Source organism: Macrotis lagotis, chromosome 1 (genome assembly GCF_037893015.1).
Source record: "Macrotis lagotis isolate mMagLag1 chromosome 1, bilby.v1.9.chrom.fasta, whole genome shotgun sequence".
NCBI lineage: Eukaryota > Metazoa > Chordata > Mammalia > Peramelemorphia > Peramelidae > Macrotis > Macrotis lagotis.
Genome location: NC_133658.1, coordinates 247921720 through 247944076, shown reverse-complemented (window position 1 = coordinate 247944076; position 22357 = coordinate 247921720). Strand labels below are relative to the sequence as shown.

General features: G+C 40.2%; 1 protein-coding gene across 1 annotated transcript; it reads left to right on the top strand.

Annotated features, from left to right (window-relative positions):
* The first annotated feature begins 16 nt into the window (after window positions 1-16).
* On the top strand, window positions 17-20637 carry CCN5 (cellular communication network factor 5). The gene is made up of 4 exons (XM_074210124.1): window positions 17-395; window positions 9339-9555; window positions 15964-16206; window positions 18470-20637. Exons 1-4 carry the CDS (start codon window positions 336-338, stop codon window positions 18658-18660), a joined length of 711 nt encoding a protein of 236 aa, XP_074066225.1. The 5' UTR covers window positions 17-335; the 3' UTR covers window positions 18661-20637.
* Window positions 20638-22357: the final 1720 nt, after the last annotated feature.

Sequence of the window (22357 nt, the reverse complement as noted above, 5' to 3'; positions counted from 1 at the left end):
TCCCAGCTCAAGTCTCCCTTCTGCCTTTTCAATGGGTTATGGGGCCTCACCTTGAGGTGAATGAAAATGTCAGGCGGAATGTGGGGAGGAAAGAATGCTGAGCCCGGTCCAAACCTCCTCGTGTTTGTGTTTCACTGTGTGAGTGACATCAGAGCACTTGGAGTATAAGACCCACAGGACTGGACTGGAGCCCATCTGCCGGCTGGGCGCGCGCGCACACACACACACACACACACACACACACACACACACACACACACACACACACACACAGACACTGCTGCCTTCCAGCTGCGAGGGGAGTGATATGGTGAAGCCAGAGAGCCGGGAGCAGCATGAGAACGCCACGGGAGAGGGCTCTCGGCGCGCTCTCGCTCCTCTGCCTCCTCTTTGAGGTAAGGGAATTGCCACACTCCATTGGAGCCAGATCCTCTCGTTTGCGAAGTAGAAAAGGGGCAGAGACCTAGCACATCTGCTTCTCTCCACATCACCCCGCCACTCCGGCCTGCCTTCCCCTCCTCCCCTCGGCCGGTGCCATCCGTTCTGGCCCCCTCCCCAAGCTCTGAAGCGGCCCTTGCACCCCGAGGTCCGCGGGACGGGAAGGATGCCTCGGTCCGCAGCATCTCCGAGGCAGCCAATGAATGGCTGCGCTCGGTAGCACATCAGTGTCGAGGCCGCTGTCTACGGGAAGCGAGACGACCGGAGGCAGGCAGCGAATTTCAGCGCCGCTCTGGAAGTCACGGCACCTTTATTAGAGTGGTCGGAGCAGATGCGGACCGAACTGGGCTGCGGCGTCGGGCGTGCCGCTGCCTCCGGGCTGCAGCTCCTCGGCTCTAGCGCTCCGAAATTCCTCAGGTCCGCGTGCCTGGCATCGCCCGAGTGGCATCTACTATAGGCAATTCCATGATTATTGGAAACCTGACCTGCTCGTTTTATTTTTCGGGCTGGAGGTATCTGGGGCAAAACCCGCTCTTGATCGCGCTTACTTCTGAACGGTCCCCATGCTCAGTCTGAGGCGAGTGGGTTGCTTCAGACTCCTCATCTTACCCCCTCCTCTTTTCTCTCGCTCTTTCTCCCTCTCTTCTATTTTCTGTTCTTTTTCCATTCTTTCTTCCTTTCCTTTATTCTTTCTTCTGTCTTCCCCCTCTCTCTCCTTCTCTCCTCTATCTCCTTTATCTTTCTGTTCTCTCTTTCTCCTCTCTCCCTTCTTCCAACCATTGATCTAGCCTAGGCTGTTTTATCTTTTCTATCCCATAGGTCTGTCCTCGATTCATAAAGAAGACCTTAAAAGCACATGGAAAAGACAGGGAGCAGGGAGACCAGGGACAGAAGAACTAAGAGTCCCATTTCCCTATGCAGTTCATCTTTGTCTTCTCTGATAAGAAAGGACAAGAACCAATCCTCTCTCTCTCTCTCTCTCTCTCTCTCTCTCTCTCTCTCTCTCTCTCTCTCTCCCCTCTTTCTCTCCTTCCAGCCATTAATCTAGCCTTACCTAGCCTATCTCATCTCATTTTATCTTATCTCATAGGTTTGTCCTTCATTAACAAAGAGGACCTTGACATCACAGCAAAAAGACAGGCAGGAGGGCTAAAAGCCCCCTTTTCCTATGCATCCCCTTATTATTTTGGTCTTCTCCAAGGAAGGACAAGAACCAATTCTCTTTCTCCTCTCTTTCTAGTCACTAATCTAGCCTAGCGTAGTTTGGTGTCTCCCTTTCCCCCTCTCCTTCCCTCCTCCTCCCCTCTCCTCTCCTTTCCTCTCCTCCTCTTCTTTTCTCTTGTCTATTCCACAGGTTTGTCCTTTATTCTCAGAGAAGAGATATTCTCTCTCTCTCTCTCCTTCCAGCCATTAATCTAGCCTAGCCAATTTTATCTAATCCAATCTAATCTAATCTATCCCATAGGTTTGTCCTTTATTCTCAAAGAAGATCATGATAGCACAAGGAAAAGAGAGGGAGATCTAGGCAAGAGGACTAAGAGCCCCCTTTCTTTATGCATCCCCTTATCTTGTTGCTTCTTTGTCACTTGCCTCTAGAAAGAAGCAATTAGAGAATCCTGTAGGAGAAGTGGCTCATCATTCCCAAACATATTGGAGATAGGAAGAGGAGGCCTGGTTGGAGGAGGGAGGGCAGTGTCAGGGAAAGTACAGGGATCCACTATAGGGAGAAGGTTCCTTGGGGTAAGAAAGAGGGCTCAAGAAGATTAAAATGAGAAACAAAACAAATCACCTCTTTAGATACATTTTCTCCCCCCCTCCAAAATCACTTCTCCCTTTCTCAGGAATTTGGCTAGAAGCTCATGCTATAAGTAAAGGATTTAGTCATCATGAACATTTAAAACCACAATAGTTTTCTTTTTCTCTTATTTAATATTTTATTTTTTCCCAATTGCAGGTTAAAAACAATTTTAATATCGTTATTTTGTTTTCATATTTTGAGTTCCAAATTCTCTCTATTTCTCTCTCCTCACCCCCTCATTGAGAAGGCAAGCAATTTGATATGCAAGCACATTTTCATGTAAATCATTCTGTGAAAGAAAAACAAACCCAAGAAAAATGAAGTTCTTTCTCTGGAGATGACAGTACTCAGCTCAGCCTGTAGGATTCAGAAATCCTACAGAATTTATTTAGATGGTTGTATTGCTGAGAGAATAGCTAAGTTATTCATAGTAGAACATTATGCAGTATTGCAGTTACTGTGTACAATGTTCTCTTGGTTCTGCTCATTTTACTTTGTGACAGTTCATGTAAGTCTTAACTGGTTTTCTGATAGTGTTCTGCTCATTTTTGTTTTTGTTTTTTTTAATTTTAGAAAGGTTTTATTTATTTTGAGTTTTACAATTTTTCTCCCAATCTTGCTTCCCTTTCCCCACCCCAACAGAAGGTAGTTTGTTAGTCTTTACATCATTCCCATAGTATGCATTGATCTAAGATGAATGTGATGAGAGGGAAATCATATCCTTAAGGAAGAGACATATAGTATGAAATATAGCAGAATTATATAAGACATTTTTTTTAAAATTAAGGGTACATACATAGAAAGTCTTTGGTCTTTGTTCAAACTCACAATTCTGGGGCAGCTAGATGGTGAAGTGGATAGAGCACCAGCCCTGGAGTTAGGAGTGCCTGAGTTCAAATTCAGCCTCAGACACTAAATAATTACCTAGCCTTGGGCAAGCCACTTAACCCCATTTGCTCTTTAAAAACCTTAAAAAAAACCCCAAAACCAAAACTCACAATTCTTTCTCAGGATACAGATAGCATTCTCCATCGCAGATATCTCAAAATTGTGCCTGATTTAGAACAGTTTTCTTGAAGAAAAATTAGATTCTTTCAGACAGGTTGTGGTTTCGAAATTGCGGGCAATGGAGAAGGATATAGGGAAGGGTGGGAAAGTGAGAGATTCCATCTAGTAGGACTCAGTCTAGGGGGAAGGTCACATAGGATTGAAGATTTAGAGCTGGACCTTGGAGACCACTCTTCTCATTTAATATCTAAGTTAAGCTCAGAAAAATTGAGATAGCTGGAAATGTTTTTTTTTTAAATAATAGATTTTCTAGCTCTTTCATGCTACAGACAAGTAAATTGAGACCCAGAGAAGGAAAATAACTTGATCAAGTTCACACAGAAATTAAATGCTTAATATAGAGGTCTGCATAGACAGATAAGCTCATGGTCTATTGCTTTTCTTTTCTTTCTTCCTTTTTTCTTTTTCAAATTCTATTCATCTCAGGAATCAAGAGACAATTTGAATTCCAGTTTTGCACTAAGTTATCTATGTGATCCTGGGCAAGTCACTCACTTTATGCACTCATAGGATTTATATTTATAGGCAATTTCTGAGATCATTTGGCTCAACTAGTTCATTGAAGTAATTGAAATACACACAGAGTGGAATGACTTGTCTTATGAGATAACATACAGAGCTATAGTTCAGGTCTAGGTCTTCAAACTAAATCCAATGCTCCTTTCATAGTCAGACTTCCTTAGGGAAGATCATGGCACCATAGAGATCATTTAGTCCATTTTACAGATGAGAAAACTGATGTTTGGAGAGCTGAACATGTGACTTGTCCAAGATCACACTGGGAAGGATTTGAACCCAGGTCCAACATATCTTCCACCATACCAAGGATTCTTCCAGAAAGGAATGAAGTCATTTCCAATCATTAGCCTTGTGAGGAATTTAGCTCAGCCTGAGGACTGGATGGAGTCAGTTTCTGGGAATTCACTAGTATAAAATAGTATGCCCAGATGAGACATGGGAAAGAGCTAAAGGTCTGAAAAGTTAAGAAATTTTGAAAAATAAGGGGTAAAACTTTGAGATACACAACAGACATTCCCTTCCTTTCCCAATAAGAGACTGGAATAGCTCGACTGTTTATAGAGAGACCAGTGAAACTATGAACTTCCCTAGAGGGCAGAGACTATAGTCCTGCCTTTGTCCCAAGTCTTCCATATATATATATATTTAGGATTCAAAGGAGCATGGAGGAAAAGGGGGAGGAGGAACAACTAGATGGTGCAGTGGGTAGAGTGCCTAAATTCAAATCTAGTCTCAGATACTTATTAGCTGTGTGAATTTGGGCAAGTCACTTAACCCTGATTGCCTCCAATCCAGGACTATCTTCAGTCATCTATATCTGGCCACTGGACCCAGATGACTCCTGAGGAAAAATTTAGGCTGATGACTTAGCACAGCACACCCTCACTCAAATTCAATTCACTGACCCTGATGTCATGAATGTCTTCATGAAGCAAAGGACAGGACAGCTAGGTGGCACAGTGGATAGAAAACCGGCCTTAGTTAGGAGTACCTGAGTTCAAATTTGACCTCAGACACTTAATGATTACCTAGCTGTGTGACCTCGGGCAAGTCACTTAACCCCATTGTTTTGCAAAAAAAACCCTAAACAAACAAAAAACCAAAGAAACAGAGAACAAACATCTTTGGCTTAAGGAAGGAACTTTGGAGCAAGAAAGGATAGAAAAGGTCAGATTTTTCTCATTTCCTGCCCAGAGGGAACAAACTACCTCAGGTTTGAAGCTGAGGCTCTGAGAGTCAGACTTCTATTAAAGTTATTGCTCTGGAAGCTCTGTAGTAGCACCTTACCAAGTCAGTAGCTGCCTGCCAATGAGTGAGTTGCTTCGTCCTGAGTAACTTGAGCATCCCATCCTGATAGCAGGCTCCCAGTGCAGCCACTGACCAATGGTATGAATGTATGTTACTGATTTGCCATGATGAAGGAATTCAACTATAAGCTGAGTGACCACTTTAGGGGAGTGTTGTAGAAAGATTCCATTGTAACCATGGGTTAGAGCAGCTACCCCTTGAGATACCTTCTAGCTCCCAGATTCTGAGTTTCTCAAAACTGCCTAAATTTTGTAGATTGCTATCAAAACAATGACTTAGCATTTTCCCACCTAGGGAAAGTACCAAATGCTAAACTTTCTGTTGAGGATGTGCATGTGAATGTATGCATTCCCTGCAATAGAAAAAGGGCTCCTAGGATCCTATTAGGATTCTGTTGCTAAAAGAAAAGTAATTTGGATTAACTGCTCACCTGAGTCCAATATCTGATAGATTTTAGCCAGACAAACTTGCTAAGAAGACATGAAGTTTGTTATTTATAGGATGCTGAAGGATTGTGGCAAATTGGAAAAGAGAACAGGATTTAGAATCAGAAAGCCTGGCCTTGAATCCCATCTTTACCACTACTCTCTGTATGACCTTTTAACTCTTGTGAGACTCATCTGTAAATTGAAGATGGGATAATAATATTGGCTATCATTTATATAGTGCTTTAAGCTTTACTCTGCATATATTTTATCTCTTGATCACAACTACTCTTTGAAATAGGTCATTATCCCTATTTGTGGTTAAATGACTTGCCCAGGGTAATACAAGTATCTTAAGCAACCCTATTCAATATCCAGTTATGACTCAGTCTACTGACTAATTTGGTAAGGGGTCATTGGTGCTGTTTTTTGTTTTTATGTCTAGAAATACTCTATGTCAAAAATTCATAGAAGTCAGACTGATTATAGAAAAAAAGAGACTTAGAGTCAGAAGACAGCTAATTGTAAATAGACAATTATAGATAAATTGTTTAATATATTATTTAATTATATAATAAAATTTAAAAGTAAATTAATAATTGTAGACCTATTCCTTATGGTTAGACTGAGATTTTTATACTTTAAGTTTCCTATTCTTTGATACTTTTTTGTAAGGTTTTTGCAAGGCAATGGGGTTAAGTGACTTGCCCAAGGCCACATAGATAGGTAATTATTAAGTATCTGAGGTCGGATTTGAACTTAGGTCCTCCTGACTCCAGGGCCATTGCTCTATCCACTGCACCACCTAGCTGCCCCAGCTTCCTATTTTTTGAAAATAATAGTTGCTTAGTAAGTGACTCTGTATTTATATATGATTTTACAAATCAGTTTCCAAGCTCCTACTCAAAATTCAAATGCCAGAAGGCTGACTAGCTACCTTTCTTCCTGATGTTTTTAGGAGTATCACTAAGAGAGTTTAAGGATTTCCCTAAAGCCATCAGTTTAAGCCTCCAGTGGTACCCATAACATCAACTGCCAATACCATGATATTGATAAGTATGAAATACTTAAACACCCCATAAATTATATAACCAGTAGCATTAGTTTTTAAAAAATGCTATTTACTGAAAAGATATAACAAGAACAGAAATACAAGCAAATTTCCCTGACCAAGGGTCTTTCTTTCCTATAATACCTTAGTGACTAGGTAGAATAGCTTCAAACTTAAAAGTATTTACTACAAAGCATTTGACTCATCAAGTTTACTTCTGAATGCTGCAGAGAAAATGACTGAAAGTCACTCCTTACTTATGGAAACTGGTGTCTCTGTTACAAGGACTAAGTAACTACTGGGCTACATGACCATAAATTATCATTTACTAGGCTCAGTGGGCTGCCAGCAAACTTTTATGCACTCTAGTTCCTGGACTGGATTTCACAAGATCTAGTTTTGTCTCCCCTGTTGCATCTCCAATAAGTCATTCATCTAAAAGAGAGCCTTTATTTACAAAGAGGCAGAGGCACCATGTTAATATCCCTATCTGTGCCCAGGTACAGATAGGCACCCATCCTTAGGAAGGTACTGCTTCTACTCCCACCTCTTCTCTCCCTACCAGGAAGCTTACCACACAGTCTTTGCCTGGATCACTTCCAGGAAAGAGAGAGGTCAGTTTGATCAGTTAATGTTTTTGTTTGCACACCCAGTTCTGATTCAGTAGCCAATTAAAGACTACTCTTTGGCATACAGAAGTGGTCAAAAACAGTCATAGAGTTCCTCTGTATGCTCCAGAGTTCATGTGAAGGATTGCATCAGGCAGTTCAAACTGGGCATGTTTACAAGAATTGGACTATTATTGGATAGTCATATGCTAAATTGACTTTAATTGAATCCTTGTTCTACCACTAAATAACTGTATGTGACCTTGAATACATTATTTCCTTTCAATTTCTTCATAGATAAAATTATTGGGTTAGGCTACATGATCTCTAAATTCAATTCAACATCCTCATAAGATAGCTACAGATTGTTTTTTAAATATATAAATGACTCAGATTGCATGTGACATGGACAGATATCTCACCTGAGATCCAACCTGTCTTTCTCCAGAGGGGAATTCAATTTTTTTCTTTGTGGAGAGTAGGAGAACTATGGTTAGGCTCTTGCTCTTTCCCTGCCTTATCTCCAAAGAGGGTATTAGGATAGAATTACATTTATCCACTATCCCTCAGATACTGATTGTTTAGAATACTTTGTGGGGTTCAGCTCAAATACTACTTTTGCTGATTGCTCTCAAGGGGACAGAAATGTTTAGTTTACCATTGACAGTTTAATTCCCTTCCACCAAATGTTGGCTGTACAAAAGATCATTATAAATAGCTCGTATACCTCTTTATCAAAGTAAGCAGTAAAGAGAAATTAGAGAAGTTAGTCAGATTAAAATAGACCAAAGAAGGCACAAAAATAAAAGGGCTCTTCTCTGTCAAGAAGAGAGAATATTTTCATCAAGAGGAATCTGCTGTTTTTGTAGCACCAGAAGTCAAGGGACATATTGGGGGCCAGTTCCCCTTCTGCTGGCTTCTCCAAGGGGGTCTCTATCTGCCACTCCAAAGTCTGAATTTGTCTTTCTCCACCAATTTTCTCTAAGATCTGTATCTTTGAGATCCCCTCTCCAGTCACAGAGGTACATTGTAACTGTGTACATTGTAGCTCAGCCTTCTTTTTTATTTTATTTTTTTATTATATAAATATTTTATTTGTTTTCCAATTATATACAATGGTAGTTTCTACCTATCATTTTTGGTAAGGTTTTGAATTTTACAATTCCCCCCCCCCCAACAGAAGGTAATCTAATCTTTACATTGTTTCCATGCTATGCATTCAAAAGTGAACATGGAAAAAACATATCTTTGAGGAAGAAATAAAATATTAGAGAAGGCAAAATTATGTCGCACATAAGACAACTTTTTTTTTTAAATTGAAGATAATCTTTGGTCTTTGTTTAAACTCCACAATTCTTTCTCTGGATGCAGATGGTATTCTCCATTGCAGATCCCCTAAAATTGTCCCTGATTATTGCGTTAATGGAATGAGCAAGTCCGTTAACGTTGATCATCATCCCCCTGTTGCTGTTTGGGTATACAATGTTCTTCTGGTTCTGTTCATCTAACCTAACATCAATTCATGCTAATCTTTCCAGGCTTCTTTGAAATCCCATCCCTCCTGATTTCTAATAGAACACCACATACATATACCACAATTTGTTCAGCCATTCCCCAATTGATGGACATCTCCTACAACTTCCAATTCTTTGCCACCACAAACAGAGCTGCTATGAATATTTTTGTACACTTTTCATGATCTCCTCAGGGTATAGACCCAGTAGTGGAATTGCTGGATTAAAGCCTTTTGGACATAATTCCAAATTGTACATCAGCATTCTTTCAGTCAATCAGAAATCATGTTCTTTAATGATCACTTTTCTATTGTTCTACTTCCTAAATACTTTTACAATTCTCATTTCATTTTTTTATTACAGCACTGGGAGGAATCATAGGGCACTTTAGTTTCTCAATTTTACAAACGAGTAACCTGAGGCTAAGAGAGGGACAGACTGTCTCACAGTCAGTGGTAGAACCAGAAACCAAATCTGGCTCATTTGATTTCTAATCCAGCATAAAATATGTTAAAATTGCCTCAGGAGACTAGAAATGGGATTTACTCCCATTAGTCTTACTAGTGTTTTTGTCCTGAAACTAAGTAAGTAAAGTCCTTGTCTTTACAGGTGTCTGCCCAGTTCTGCCAGATGCCATGTACCTGCCCCTGGTTACCCTCACGCTGCCCTCCTGGGGTACCCCTGGTCCTGGATGGCTGTGGCTGCTGTAGGGTGTGTGCTCGGCGGCTGGGGGAGCCCTGTGATCAACTCAACATCTGTGACCAGAGCCAGGGACTGGTATGCAACTACAGTGCCACCCTGGGAAATAGGAGAGGCACCTGCAACTGTAAGCATGATTGTGAGACTAGCAGGGGTGAGGGTGGGAGGCAGGCTAGGTATGAAAGATTGGTGTTCCCTCCAGGATCAGTTTTCAACAAATGGACTTCCTTTCTCTGACAGCAGAGGCACTGGGGCCATTTGCAAGTTGTCCAGATTCTCTCTGATATAACAAAAACTGCCTTAGCCTTAGCTTTTGGAGTTATTTTCTGGGTAGGACAATGTCTAGGCTGGGTTGCCTTAACTGAAATTACGGGGCCAGAGAGAGATCTCAGACCAGAATCTCATGGTGTTAGATCTAAAGGGACCTAAGAACATAGACTATAGAATGACAATCCTGGACAAACTCCATCTTACAGAAACAGAAACTAAAGAGAATAGATTTGTCCATACCCTCAGAGTCCAAAAGTGTCAGAGCCAAGATTCAAACCTAGCAATCGTGCTCTCCAAGTTGCATGATTTTCCTACTAAACTAGACTTCCAAAGGACTTCTGAAGGAGATCAGAGAAGGGAGACATCACTGTGGGTGTGGAGCTTGAGGTGGAACATGAAAGACTGGATAGGCACACAGACATGAGGTGGTGGACAATTCAACAGGAACAAAGAACTCAGGACAGAAAAGTCAGCAACTCTGGTCTATAAAGTGTACTCATATGACAACTGGATTGGGGTATTATCCTTATATACCATTAGAAGGAAATCATTTCTAATAAATAGTTATGAGATCCCACAATCAATATCTACCAACCTCAGAAACTGGATTAGTTCTGCTGAGGATCCTCTTCAGGAACCCAAATTAAGAATTTAAATCATTTTTAGGGATAGAAAGGATGCAAGATGACAGAATTTTAGAGATGGAATAGAAAAAACATCAATGTTTGAAAAGAATCTCAGAGGCCAGTTAGTCTAATCTCATTATGCAGACAATTAGAATAATTTCTCTTCAGTTTTCTTGAAATGTATTTCTGTACTCAACTCTTCTCTGTCTCTCTGTCTGTCTGTCTGTCTGTCTGTCTGTCTCTCTCTCCCTTCTTTCTTTCTCCTCCTCTTCCTTTCTCCTTCCCCCTTCCTTGTCTCTCCCCACCTCTGAATTCTTTCCTTCTTCGACCAGATCAGATGAAAGTGATTTCAAGTGTCTGTCACTCTTCTGACTCCCTACTTGCTTGCATAAATGTTTTTTATATCTTGATTATTTGAAATAATTTCCCCTAACTTTCCTTTCCCTTCCCCCTACTGAGTATATTCCTCTTTTCTTTCCATTCTTCTCTTAAGATCATGAAAGCTTAAGTGAACCACTCCCAGACCTCATCTTTTTAGACTCCCTTTAAGAGCCCAGATGATAATAGAGTTCAGAGGGGATATATATATGTAATATATCATTTCCCCATATTTGAAGTTAAACAATTTCCCCTTATTTATACCTTTTTATGGCTTATTCACATTTACCTTTTTCCTGTTTCTCTTATCTCCTATATTTGAATTTCAAAGATTATATACTACTCTGGATTTTTCATCAGGATTGGTTGTAAATCTTCTGTTTCATTAAAAATTCATTTTTTTCCCAAAAGGCTTATACTTAGCTTTGTGGGTAAGTTAATTTTGGCCATAAGCCCATATAATTTTCCTTCTGAAATGTATTCTGAGCTCTCAGCTGCTTTATGGTGTGATCCTGTACCTGATTTTTCTGGCAGCTTGCAGTATTTTTTCTTTGACTTGAAAATTCTAGGTTTGGGTTATAAAGTTCCTGAGAATTTGTATTTTGGGGTTTCATTCAGGAATGGATCAGTGGATTCTTTCTATTTTAATTTCCCCTCAAGTTCTAGGAGATTTGGAGAGTTTCTTTTGAGTTTTTTTGCAATATAAAATCAGTACTTTGTGGGGGGGGAATCCTAGTGTATAGGTAGTATAATAATTCTTAACTTTTTCTTGATCTGTTTTCCAAGTCATTTTTTTTTTGCTATGAAGTATCTTCTATTCTCTTCTTTTTTCACTCTTTTGACTTTACTATTTCCTGTTGGTTAATAGAACCATTGGCTTATATTCAGTTTCTTCTAAATTTTAGTCCCTTGCTTTACTTGGGCAGAGGAAATAAGTGCCAAGTGATTAATTCTCTTCGCAATTCTATCTTTCATAGATCTCATTTCTTCTCCAATATTTTTCTATAGCACTCTTATTTTATTTATAAAAACATTTAATTTTTTTTTCTAAAAATCTGGTTCATTTCTTTCAGGAATTTTAGATTAATCTGGGTTCAAGTTATATTCCTCTTTTAATCTTTTCTTGTAGATGTTTTAGAGTTATTCTCTTCTCTTGAGCACCATAGTAACTATTTTTATTTTTTTGTTTGTTTATTATTCTAGTCTACTTCCCAGCTGAATTTGACATGATCACTAGGCTTTGCTATACTTCTGGAGGGGAAGGTCTGAACTTTTTTCTGGTGCTAATTTCTTGGTATTGAGTATTGTATAATTCCAGGTTCTCAGGAACAATTCAAGGGGACCTTAAAACTTTCAGTGCTGTCAAAGGAGTCTGATCCAGGACAAAGTCTGACCACTGTTCCTCTGTTCTAAATTCTTCAAGTTTTGACATAGGTTTGGGTCTGAGCCAAGAGTAAATTACTACTGTATTTACATCTATCAGTCAACTGAGAGGCTTTGTTCCTTTAACACCATTGAACTCCAGTCCCCGCTTTGGTCTGGAATTCCCACCCTTGTTATTTATTTTCCTTAGGCTTCAGATTGGGTTAGTAGTTGGAATTGAGACCCTGTTCTTTTCCTGGGGTCTGGGCTACTGAACTTTTCCCCTCTCCTCACACTGTCATACCTGGAACAGCTCCTTACCTGGGAACACCATCCCTTGGTCCAGATTCTCCATCCTTACTGTTCTGAGTTTGTCATCTGGCTTGGATAGTGGGTGACCTTGCTTCTGTTAAGGTACCTTCCAGGCCTGCCCTGATATGAATCTTTAACCTCCTCTTGCCTGATACACAGTTGGACCTTCCCTGTGTTCTCTTCATGACCAGAATCTGTCCCCAATGTCCAGAGTCTTCTCTGTTTCCCTACAATAAATGAGCTGAGCTGGAAAAAATGATTCCTTGTGACTTTATCTTGAATTTCTTTCACAGGATTTGGTCTAATGTAAAATTTTCTAGTTTTCTTTAGAGAAACCTGTACTGCTTCCTGGTACTACACCAATTGATGGTACCTCCCATAATAGGGATTTTATGGTCTTGTAACCTAAAGCCTACAGTGGGAAATGATTTACCCAAAACCACACAGCAAATTAATGACAGAGCTGGGTTCAGACCCCGATCTTCTAACTCCTAGTACAGTTTTCTTTCTAATGAGTCCAGGAACCTGAAGGAGAAGTATTCTCTGTCAACATGCCACATTCATATGTGCTCAAAAACATATAAACATACATTCATTCTCTGACCTTCCAGGGAGTATAAAGGGTGTCAAGAAGGCAGGAAACCTTGGGCTTTCAGGTCTGGTGCCTGCCCAACTAAAGCACAGGAGAAGTGAACCCCCTGATAGTTGTCATGAAAGGTACTAAGAAAAGCAGCTGAGATTAAAGCTGTCCCCTACCCCCACTGTTTCCTCTCTATCTGATTTTCCTAAACAGATGCCTCTGTTTACAAGACAATCCCCTCAACAAGGAGACAGGAGGTCTCCAGAGACTCATACCCCAGCCAGTCTGGAGCAGGAGATTAAGGTGGCAGCCAGCTACTTCTTGGTTTCTAGGAAACAGGAATCCACATGGAATCCCAAGTTGCCTAGGGTTTGGAGCCTGAACTGACCTCTTACCTTTGGGAGACAGCATGTGGGCATGGTGGTAGGGGGATAGTGTGTGCTCCTACCTATCTCCAGCTCTCTGAGGGAAAGGCTGGGAGCCAGATTCCCTCATTCAAATCTGCTTTTCTAACAAGTCTTTATTTAGCACTTGAAACCTGCTCTCTAAAATGGGAGGGAAGCAAGCAACATAGTTTGGTAGAAAAATTCTTACAATTGAAGTCAAATCTTGAATTTGTTCATTTCCATTTCCTCTCCCTGTCCCCTCATATTCTCCTCTTCTCATTTTCTGACTCTTCCCATTTTAATGGCAAATCCTCTGAGGGCTGGATCTCAAGCTGCCTCAGTCTTCTCTGTGTTGGGGAAGTCTCCTTTCACCATCATCAGTCTCAGCTCCAAGTGACTTCTGAGGGATTTTGAAATCCGGAATGGGCACACTATGGGCACACATCTAATGTCTCTGGGCCTCAATTCATTCATGTCTAAAATGAGGGGTTAGACTGTGATTTCTATTGTCTCTTTAGGCTCTGGTTCTTATGATCTAAAGATACAAAAGACAAATCCCTTTCCTCAAGGAGATCATAGACTAGATGGGAAGTCAAATCATACACATCTGAAACAAATCCAGAACAAGTCCAGATGAAGTCCTAAATTATGAGAGGCAGGATGTGTGGTGTATTACATTTTAATCAAGGCATATGGATTTTAATCCTGGTTCTGAAGTTTACTGGGAAGCTAGGTAGTGCCATAATGTACAGGGTCTATACCTGGAGTCAGGAAGACCTGAGTGCAAATCTGACCTCACACACTTACTAGCTGTGTGATCCCGAGCAAGTCAATTAGCCCTGTTTGCCTCAGTCTCCTCAATTGTAAAATGAACTGAAGGATGAAATGAAAAAGAACTCCAGTATCTTTGTTTTCCCCTTTATTTGTTTGTTTGTTTGTTTGTTTATTCATTGCAAGGCAATAGGGTTAAGTGACTTGCCCAAGGTCACACAGCTAGGCAATTATTAAGTGTCTGAGGCTGGATTTGAACCCAGATACTCCTGACTCTAGGACTGATGCTCTGTCCACTGCTCCACCTAGCTGCCCCAAATTCCAGTATCTTTGCCAAGATAAATATAACTGGGGTCATAAAATCAGACATGACTGAACAACAATAATTTGACACTTACTGGCTGTTTGACCTTGGACTAATGGTTTCCCTTCTCTGGGTGTTAGTTTTCCCCCTATAAAATGAGAATAATAAGCTCATATTGTTTATTTCATAGGTTGTGAGGAAAATACTTTGGAGACTATAAAATGCTATGGAAACCTGAACATAGTAATGATTTACTTCTTTATAATTTAGAAAGGATTTTTCTAAGAACCCATCTGGCAGATTAGCTTATCTGGGGTAAAACCATGAAGTGCACAGTATTCGTCATCATCCTCCAGCCTCCCTATACTTTCTTGTGACTTTCCCTATGATAGAGGGGACCTCCCCAAGAAGAGTCCAATAATTCCTTCAAACTACCCCAGCTCTTTGTACTGTGATAATTCAGAGTGGCGCAGTGAATAGAGCACTGGTCCTAAAGTCTGATTGACCTGAATTCAAGTTCAGACACTTGACACTTACTAGCTATGTGACCTTGGGCAAGTCACTTAACTCTGGTTGCCTTGAATCTAGGGCCAACTCCTGTTGTCTTGATTAATATCTGACCACTGGACCCAGATAGATAACTCCAGAGGAAAAAGTGAGACTGGTGACTTAGCATAGCATCTACCTCACTCAAAATCTAATTCAAGTATGTGTCATGGTCTTCTTACAGAATGAAGGACAAACAATAACAATTCAGAGTGGAGATTTTCTTTTCCTTAGCAGAGAGGCAGAATTTATCTCTAGTTCTAATGTGTTACCCTACCAAGTAAACCTACTCATTTTTTGATATGAACCTTTTGAAAACAATGCCAATCTGAGAGATTCGAATAATGAAAATATAAAATACCATTAGATAAATGGAAGTTGTGGACCTTTTAGTACCCAATAATCTAGTCTAGGAGGTCAGCAGACCATGGACCAAATCTGACCTGTTCCCTGTTTTTTGTATGTCTTGTAAATTAAAAATTGTTCTTACATTTTAAAATAAAGGTTTTATTTTCTGATCTATGACGATGAACTCTCATGCAAAGTACTAATTAGCAGTGTTCATTGTGATAAAAAAGACCATTTGAATGGTGGGTCTGAATTCAGGAAGACTCATCTTCCTGAGTTCAAATCTGGCTTCAAACCCTTACTAACTAATTGTTCCTGGGCAAGTCACTTAACTTAGTTTGCCTCAGTTCCTCATCATTTTACATGAGCTGCAGAAGGAAATGACAAGCCAAACTAGTATCTTTGCTAACTTGCCTCCCCCCAAAAGGGAGTCATTATAAGTTAAACACAATTGAACAACTAAACAACAACAACAAAAATTAATAGGGTACAATATTGGTTATTCTATTGACTACCACTACAGGTATTACTGCATATTACTACACAGGGGTACAACTGTTAGTTACGCTGTATGGGTTTGATGGACTGTTCCTTTAAATGTATACGAGTCACCATTATAGTGGTGTCAGGATCTTGAGTTTTCCCTTTCCAGTTCCAGAAGATGATGGCAACTGCCAGGTGAATGGTAGGACCTACCAGGATGGAGAGACCTTTCAGCCAAGTTGCAAGTTCCAATGCCACTGCTCAGATGGAGGGTTCACCTGCATCCCACTTTGCAGCGAGGATGTGCGGCTGCCTAGCTGGGACTGTCCCCACCCTAAACGAGTTGATGTCCCTGGGAAGTGTTGCCAAGAATGGGTTTGTGACCAGGGAGTCCAAGCCATCCCAGCAGTGGGTAATGTATCTGGCAGAACTATGGGGTCAGTCAAGTCTGACTTAGCATCCCCTGATCTCCACCTTCCACTTCTTTGCCACATTCCTAACCCTCCATTCTCTTCTCCAATAGGGTAGCTAGGTGGCTCCAGTGGATAGAGGCTGGTTATGAAGTCAGGAGGTCCTGAGTTCAAATATGAACTCAGACACTTGACACTAGCTCTGAGATCTTGGGCAAATCACTTAACCCTGATTACCTCATATCCAGAGCTATCTCTAGTCTTCCTCATTCATAATCATATCTAGCCATTGGACTCAGATGACTCTGGAGAAGAGAGTGACTTAGCAGCACTGGCCTCACTCAACTCAAACTCACTTGCATGTCATGGCATCACCTCTCTGATGTCATGTTCTTCAAGAATGAAGGATAAAACAACAAAAACAGTCTCCTCCCAATTTTCTCTGTGCCTTGTCTCATACAGGGAGGCGTGGAGCAGTGACACCAATATCCCTCTCTTTTACTTTGTTGTAGCTTGCACTATGCTTTTATTAAGCACTGACAGTATACAAAGCTTAGTTGCTAGGTACTGAGAAACATAGAAAAGTTTAGCTGCTGCTGATGATATTAACAATAGTAAGAATTCTCAGCTCATGAGGGTTTACAAAGTGCTTCTCTGACAATAGTTTGATATGGGAGATTGGGAATACATGCATGATTTCCCCCAGTTTACAAATGATGATACAAAGACCCAGAATGGTTGAATGAGTTATATAATTGTAGGACTTAGAATTGGAAGGGACTTAGAAGTCATTCAATTCTATTCCACTCAATCCAACTCCAAACATTTCCTACATTGCCTAGTATATGCTAGACACAATCCCTGCCCTCAAGGAGCTTACATTCTCATGGGGGATAAAACATATACACAGATAATTAAAAATGAAGTAATTTTGGGGGGTGGCTAGGTGGTGAAGTGGAAAAAGCACTGGCCCTGGAGTCAGGAGTACCTGGGTTCAAATCCGGTCTCAGACACTTAATAATTACCTAGCTGTGTGGCCTTGGGCAAGCCACTTAACCCCATCTGCCTTGCAAAAACCTAAAAAAAATGAAGTAATTTGAGGTAGGACCGAATAGAATTCTATGTGATGTCTGAGAAGGAAAAACTGGCTACTTCTAGGGTGGGAGAGAAGAAGAAAAGAAAAAGAGTAGTATCAGGGAAAGTTTCCAAGAGCACATGGTATTGAGGTTAATTCTTCAATGTTTCAATAAGCAGAGGAGAAAGGGAACATTCAGTCCCCTTCAGACTTCAGACTGGGGAACTCCAGACAGAGGGAACAAGATAAGCAAAGATCATCAATTTTCAGTTGGAAAAGACTTTAGAGTCAAGTCCAAAACCCTCATTTTACAGATGAAGAAATTGAGGTTAGAGAGGTTATGTAACTTACCCAGGTCAGATAGCTAATAAGCATCTAAGGTGAGATTTGAATTTGAGTTGACCAAATTAAAAGCCAGTCCATGATATCATGTACATAGAACTGGGAAAGAGTGGGGCATATATGGAGGGGAGGGCAGCTAGTCTAAATCTGCCTGGAACACAGATTATATAGAAGGATGTTGTGAAATATAAGATTGAAAAGGCAGGTTGGAAACTGATTTAGAAAGGCCTTGAATGTTGAATTAAGTTTGAATTTTACTAAATGGGCAATAGGGAACCATTAAAGTTTCTGAGCAGAGGAGAAATAGAAAAAAATCTATGTGCAAGGAAGATATCTGACATTATATGAATAAAAAACTGGAAGAAGAGTATCTGGAAGGAGGTAAGTCTTAGTCTGAAACCATTATAACAGTCTAAGCAGAGGCTGATTCCATGTTAAAGGAAAGACAAAAAGCAAGAAGGCAGAGGCTGTACTCTATGTCCAATAATCCCTGCCAAAAAAGTATTCTAGAATTCTTGCCACATTCTTGCTTGAAACATAAAGGAACAGGAAGGGTCTGGTAGGAGACTGAGACAAAACATTTGAGGCTTGATCAGGTGTGAAATTTTCCTCATATGTGTTACTGATCACTGGAGGCTTTGAGCCTTTAATATAACATGTCATAACAAATGCAAATAGACATTTCAAAATCAACCCCATAGCCAAAGGAGATGGAGATTTTTCTGGTGTTACAGTGGTATCCCAAAGTTTCCCCACTTTGGGTGTATGGTACTCCCTGACTGACTGAGACTACAGTTGAGTTTCTAAGAAATTGCTGAAATAATGTCTCATGCTTCTTTTCTGTTCAGTGCCCCAGTTCCTGGGACCTCCAGTACCATCATCCCCTCGATTTACCTGCCAGGAATGGAGCACATTGTGGGGCCCCTGTTCTGCCACCTGTGGGCTGGGTGTGGCTACCCGGGTCACCAATCAGAATCCACACTGTCGGATGGAGCTTCAGCATCGTCTGTGCCTACTCAGGGCATGTCCTCCTTTATAGGGCCCCACCACAGTGTCACTGATGTCTCTTAAGGAGATGTGCTCTTGTTTATGCTTGTGGATAGAAGCTTCTGGGGCAGAAGAGACACTAACTTGCCAGACTTGTAGACTAATTGCCACCATCATCTCCCACTGAAGCCTCCATCAGGCTGTTCTGATCTATTCTTTCTTTGAAGGAGACCCATCCCCTCAAGTGAAGATGCTAATATGGTTCTTCTCTATCTTCTGGTCTCTAGAACTCATGACTAAGTTTTGAACTTCTCCAAGATATTCCAACCACCAAGATTCAGTGCAGATATGCAGACACAGAGTCACCTTAGGATTACAGAATTTAGGAAAGGGAGATCTTAGAGATCATCTAGTTCAAGGGTCCTTAACCTGGAATCCATGGGATAGACATCAAGGTTTCTTTGACCTTAGATGAGAGAAAAATTACTTATTTACTTTCACTAACCTCCAAAATCGAGTGTTTCCTTCTATTAGCAATTTTTAAAAAGGAATCATTGTTCTGAGAAATGGTTTACAGGCTTCATCAGAATGCCAAAGGGATCTATGATACAAAAAAGATTAAGCACTTCCATTTAAATGCAACCTTTACAGAAGAGGAAACTAAGAACCCTAGCAAAGTTATTTAATTGAATAAATTTGTTTTTTCTATTACATTTATATATTATTTTGTTTCTTTTTATTTTTAAATAATATTTTATTTTTCTCAACTAAATGTAAAGAAAAAAATTAACATTCATTTAAAAAAAAATTTTGAGTTCCAAATCTTTCCCTCCTTTTTTCTCTTCCTCCCTCCCTGTGATAGTAAGCAATTTGATAATAGGTTATACATATGCAATCATGCAAAACATATTTTTATATTAGTCATGTTGTGAAAGAAGGCACAAAAAACATGAAAAAATAAAATGAAAAATAGTATGTTTTGATTTATATTCAGACTTCTTCAGTTCTTTCTCTGGATGTAGATAGCACTTTATATCAGGAGTCCTTTAGAATTGAACAGACTGTCCTTCTTAAGAACAAAACAAAAGAAAACAAAACAAAAAACCCTATTTTTTTTTCCTATTTGCCCAGGATTGAACAAGTGCACAAAATCACAGAATCCCCAAGCTATGAGAAAACTTCATTCATGATCTACTGAGCATACCCTAGAAGACAATGGAGGATAGGGATGAATCTCAAGGTTCTCTGGGGAGGGCTAGTACTTTAAATAGGATAAGAACAGTGTGAAATTGAAGCAGGTAGCAATCTTTCAGAATTCCTGGCTCTGAATGTTTTTAGGACAGTCCCTCTTTCTTGTGTGATCTCAGTTTCCTTCTGTAAAATGAGAAAACAAGATAAAAAATCTCTAAGGTCTCCTCTAATTCTAGTAATCTACTTCTAATGTAGGTGGAGACATGGTTGACAACCCCAGAGAAGGCCCTTAGGAGGCCCAGAGTTCAGTGTATCAAGCCCACACACCATGCTTTTCTTCCAAGGCTGCCGTGGAAGTGACTGCTGGGATCCATGGGAATCATAGACAATGCATGTGGAAAGCAATGCCAGTGGTGTTCTTGCCTTCTTTACCCTCTAGGGATATGCTTGTTTAATGTACTTATGAGTCTATTAAAGCACTTTTGTGGAAACTCCTGGTGTTCTATGATGACCCTTGCCTTTGGAAATCCCAGGGAGAAGAGGACAAAGGGGTGGCGATAAAATTGAAGCAGATATAGAAGGCTCTCTAATTCCAGAACTCGTACTATGCCTGAAAAAAATTATATCCCAGGTCTTAATGAATTTAAACAAAAATATGTCCATTTAAATTTTGATGGAAGGTTGTAGGGTTTTTTAAAAGGGGTTAAATACTGAAAATCTCAGGTCTCTTATACCAAGTCCAGTACCCTCTATGCCGCCTTGTTGACTAACAGTCAAAAGGTTCATGATTCCAAAATTCTAGGAGGACAACATAAATGGTTGCCAATCTATCAAACTATGGGAACAGAGGTAGTGAGTTGTACCAGCTAGAGTCAACTTTGGGATTAAAGAGACTTGAGTTCAGGGTTCACTTCTGAACCCTATTGGCTCTGTGACTCTGGGCAAATCACTCAACCTCTAAGTGTCCTGGGCAAGTCAGATACTACAAGATCTGCATTGATAGAAGAGTGTCCTTATTTGGAAGTTTCCCATAATAGATTCAGTCCAGAAAGAAAGAAAAGAAAGAAGAAAGGAAGAAAAAAATAGAGAAGATGATATTGTCTAGCAAACACAAAGGTGTTCCAGGGAGATCAGCAGGCTTCTCCCTCTTTTGGGGACAAATTATCCTCCTGACCTGCAGCAATTTGTGGCAGGTTGTTCATGTATTCATTAAATGTGGCAGAAAAAGCATTGGATTTAATGTCAAGGGATCTGAGTTCAAGTCTTGGCTTAGCTATTTAATACCTAAGGGATTTTAGACAAATAATTTCCTCACTCACAGCTTGACATAAATGAGAGGATTGGACTAGAAGACCTCTGATGTCCTCTTCCAAGTTTATTAATAACCTGCATTGAACTATGAGAGTTCACATAATGGTGGCTTCTAGTTCTCATACATTTTGGTCTCAGGACTCCATTAAACACTTAAAAATTATTGAACATCCCTCAAAAAGATTTTGTTTATGTAGTTATATCTATCAATATTTACCATAATAAAAGTTAAACTATCTTAGTGGTATGATGAAAATTGTTTAGAACTTGAAAATTCCCTGAAAGGATTTGGGGATTTCCAGGGGTCCCATACCTCATTTTGAGAATTGCTTCTCTGGTGTTTCAAGATGTTCAAAGCACTTTCCTTGTAACAACAGTTAGAGAAAAGGTGTGCAGGGATAATTAGTCCTATTTTATAATGTAGACTTTTTTTTTTTTTAGGTTTTTGCAAGGCAATGGGGTTAAGTGGCTTGCCCAAGGCCACAACAGCTCGGTAATTATTAAGTGTCTGAGGTCGGATTTGAACTCAGGTACTCCTGACTCCAAGGCCAGTGCTCTATCCACTGTGCCACCTAGCCACCCCTAATTAGTCCTATTTTACAGGATGTAAAATGGTCTTTGAGAGAAGTAACATGCTCAAGTCAATAACTGGCAAAGTCATGACTGAATGTAGAGGCAGTATGGCAAAGCAGGAAGAATACCCTGGTTTCAGAGTCAGATAATCTGGGTTTGAATCTGTCTCTTTCGCTTACTATCTTAGCCAAGTCATTTAACTGCTCTGGGTCTCAGTTTCTTCAACTGTAAAATGAGGAGACTGGACAGTTAGGTGGTGCAGTGGATAGAATGCTGGATCTGGAGTCAGGAAGAGTCATCTTCCTGAGTTGAAATCTGGCCTCAGGCATTTATTAATTCTATGACCCTGGACTTAACTCTGTTTACCTCAGTTTCCTTATCTGTAAAATGAACTGGAGAAGGAAATGGCAAACCACTACGGTATCTTTGCCAAGAAAATCCCCAATGCTGTCAATGAAGAATCAGACATAACTGAAAAAATGAAGAGGTTAGCCTCTATGATCTCTAAGCTCCCTTACAACTCTGTATCTGACTTATCAACACACATCTCTAGATTCCAGGTTCTGTGCCTGTACTGTACACAGAGTTCCATCAATACTCTTTCCTAAGACTTGGAGGAAATTCAAAGGGAAACAAGCTCCAATCTCTGCCCTCAAGGAGCTTACAAACTAATA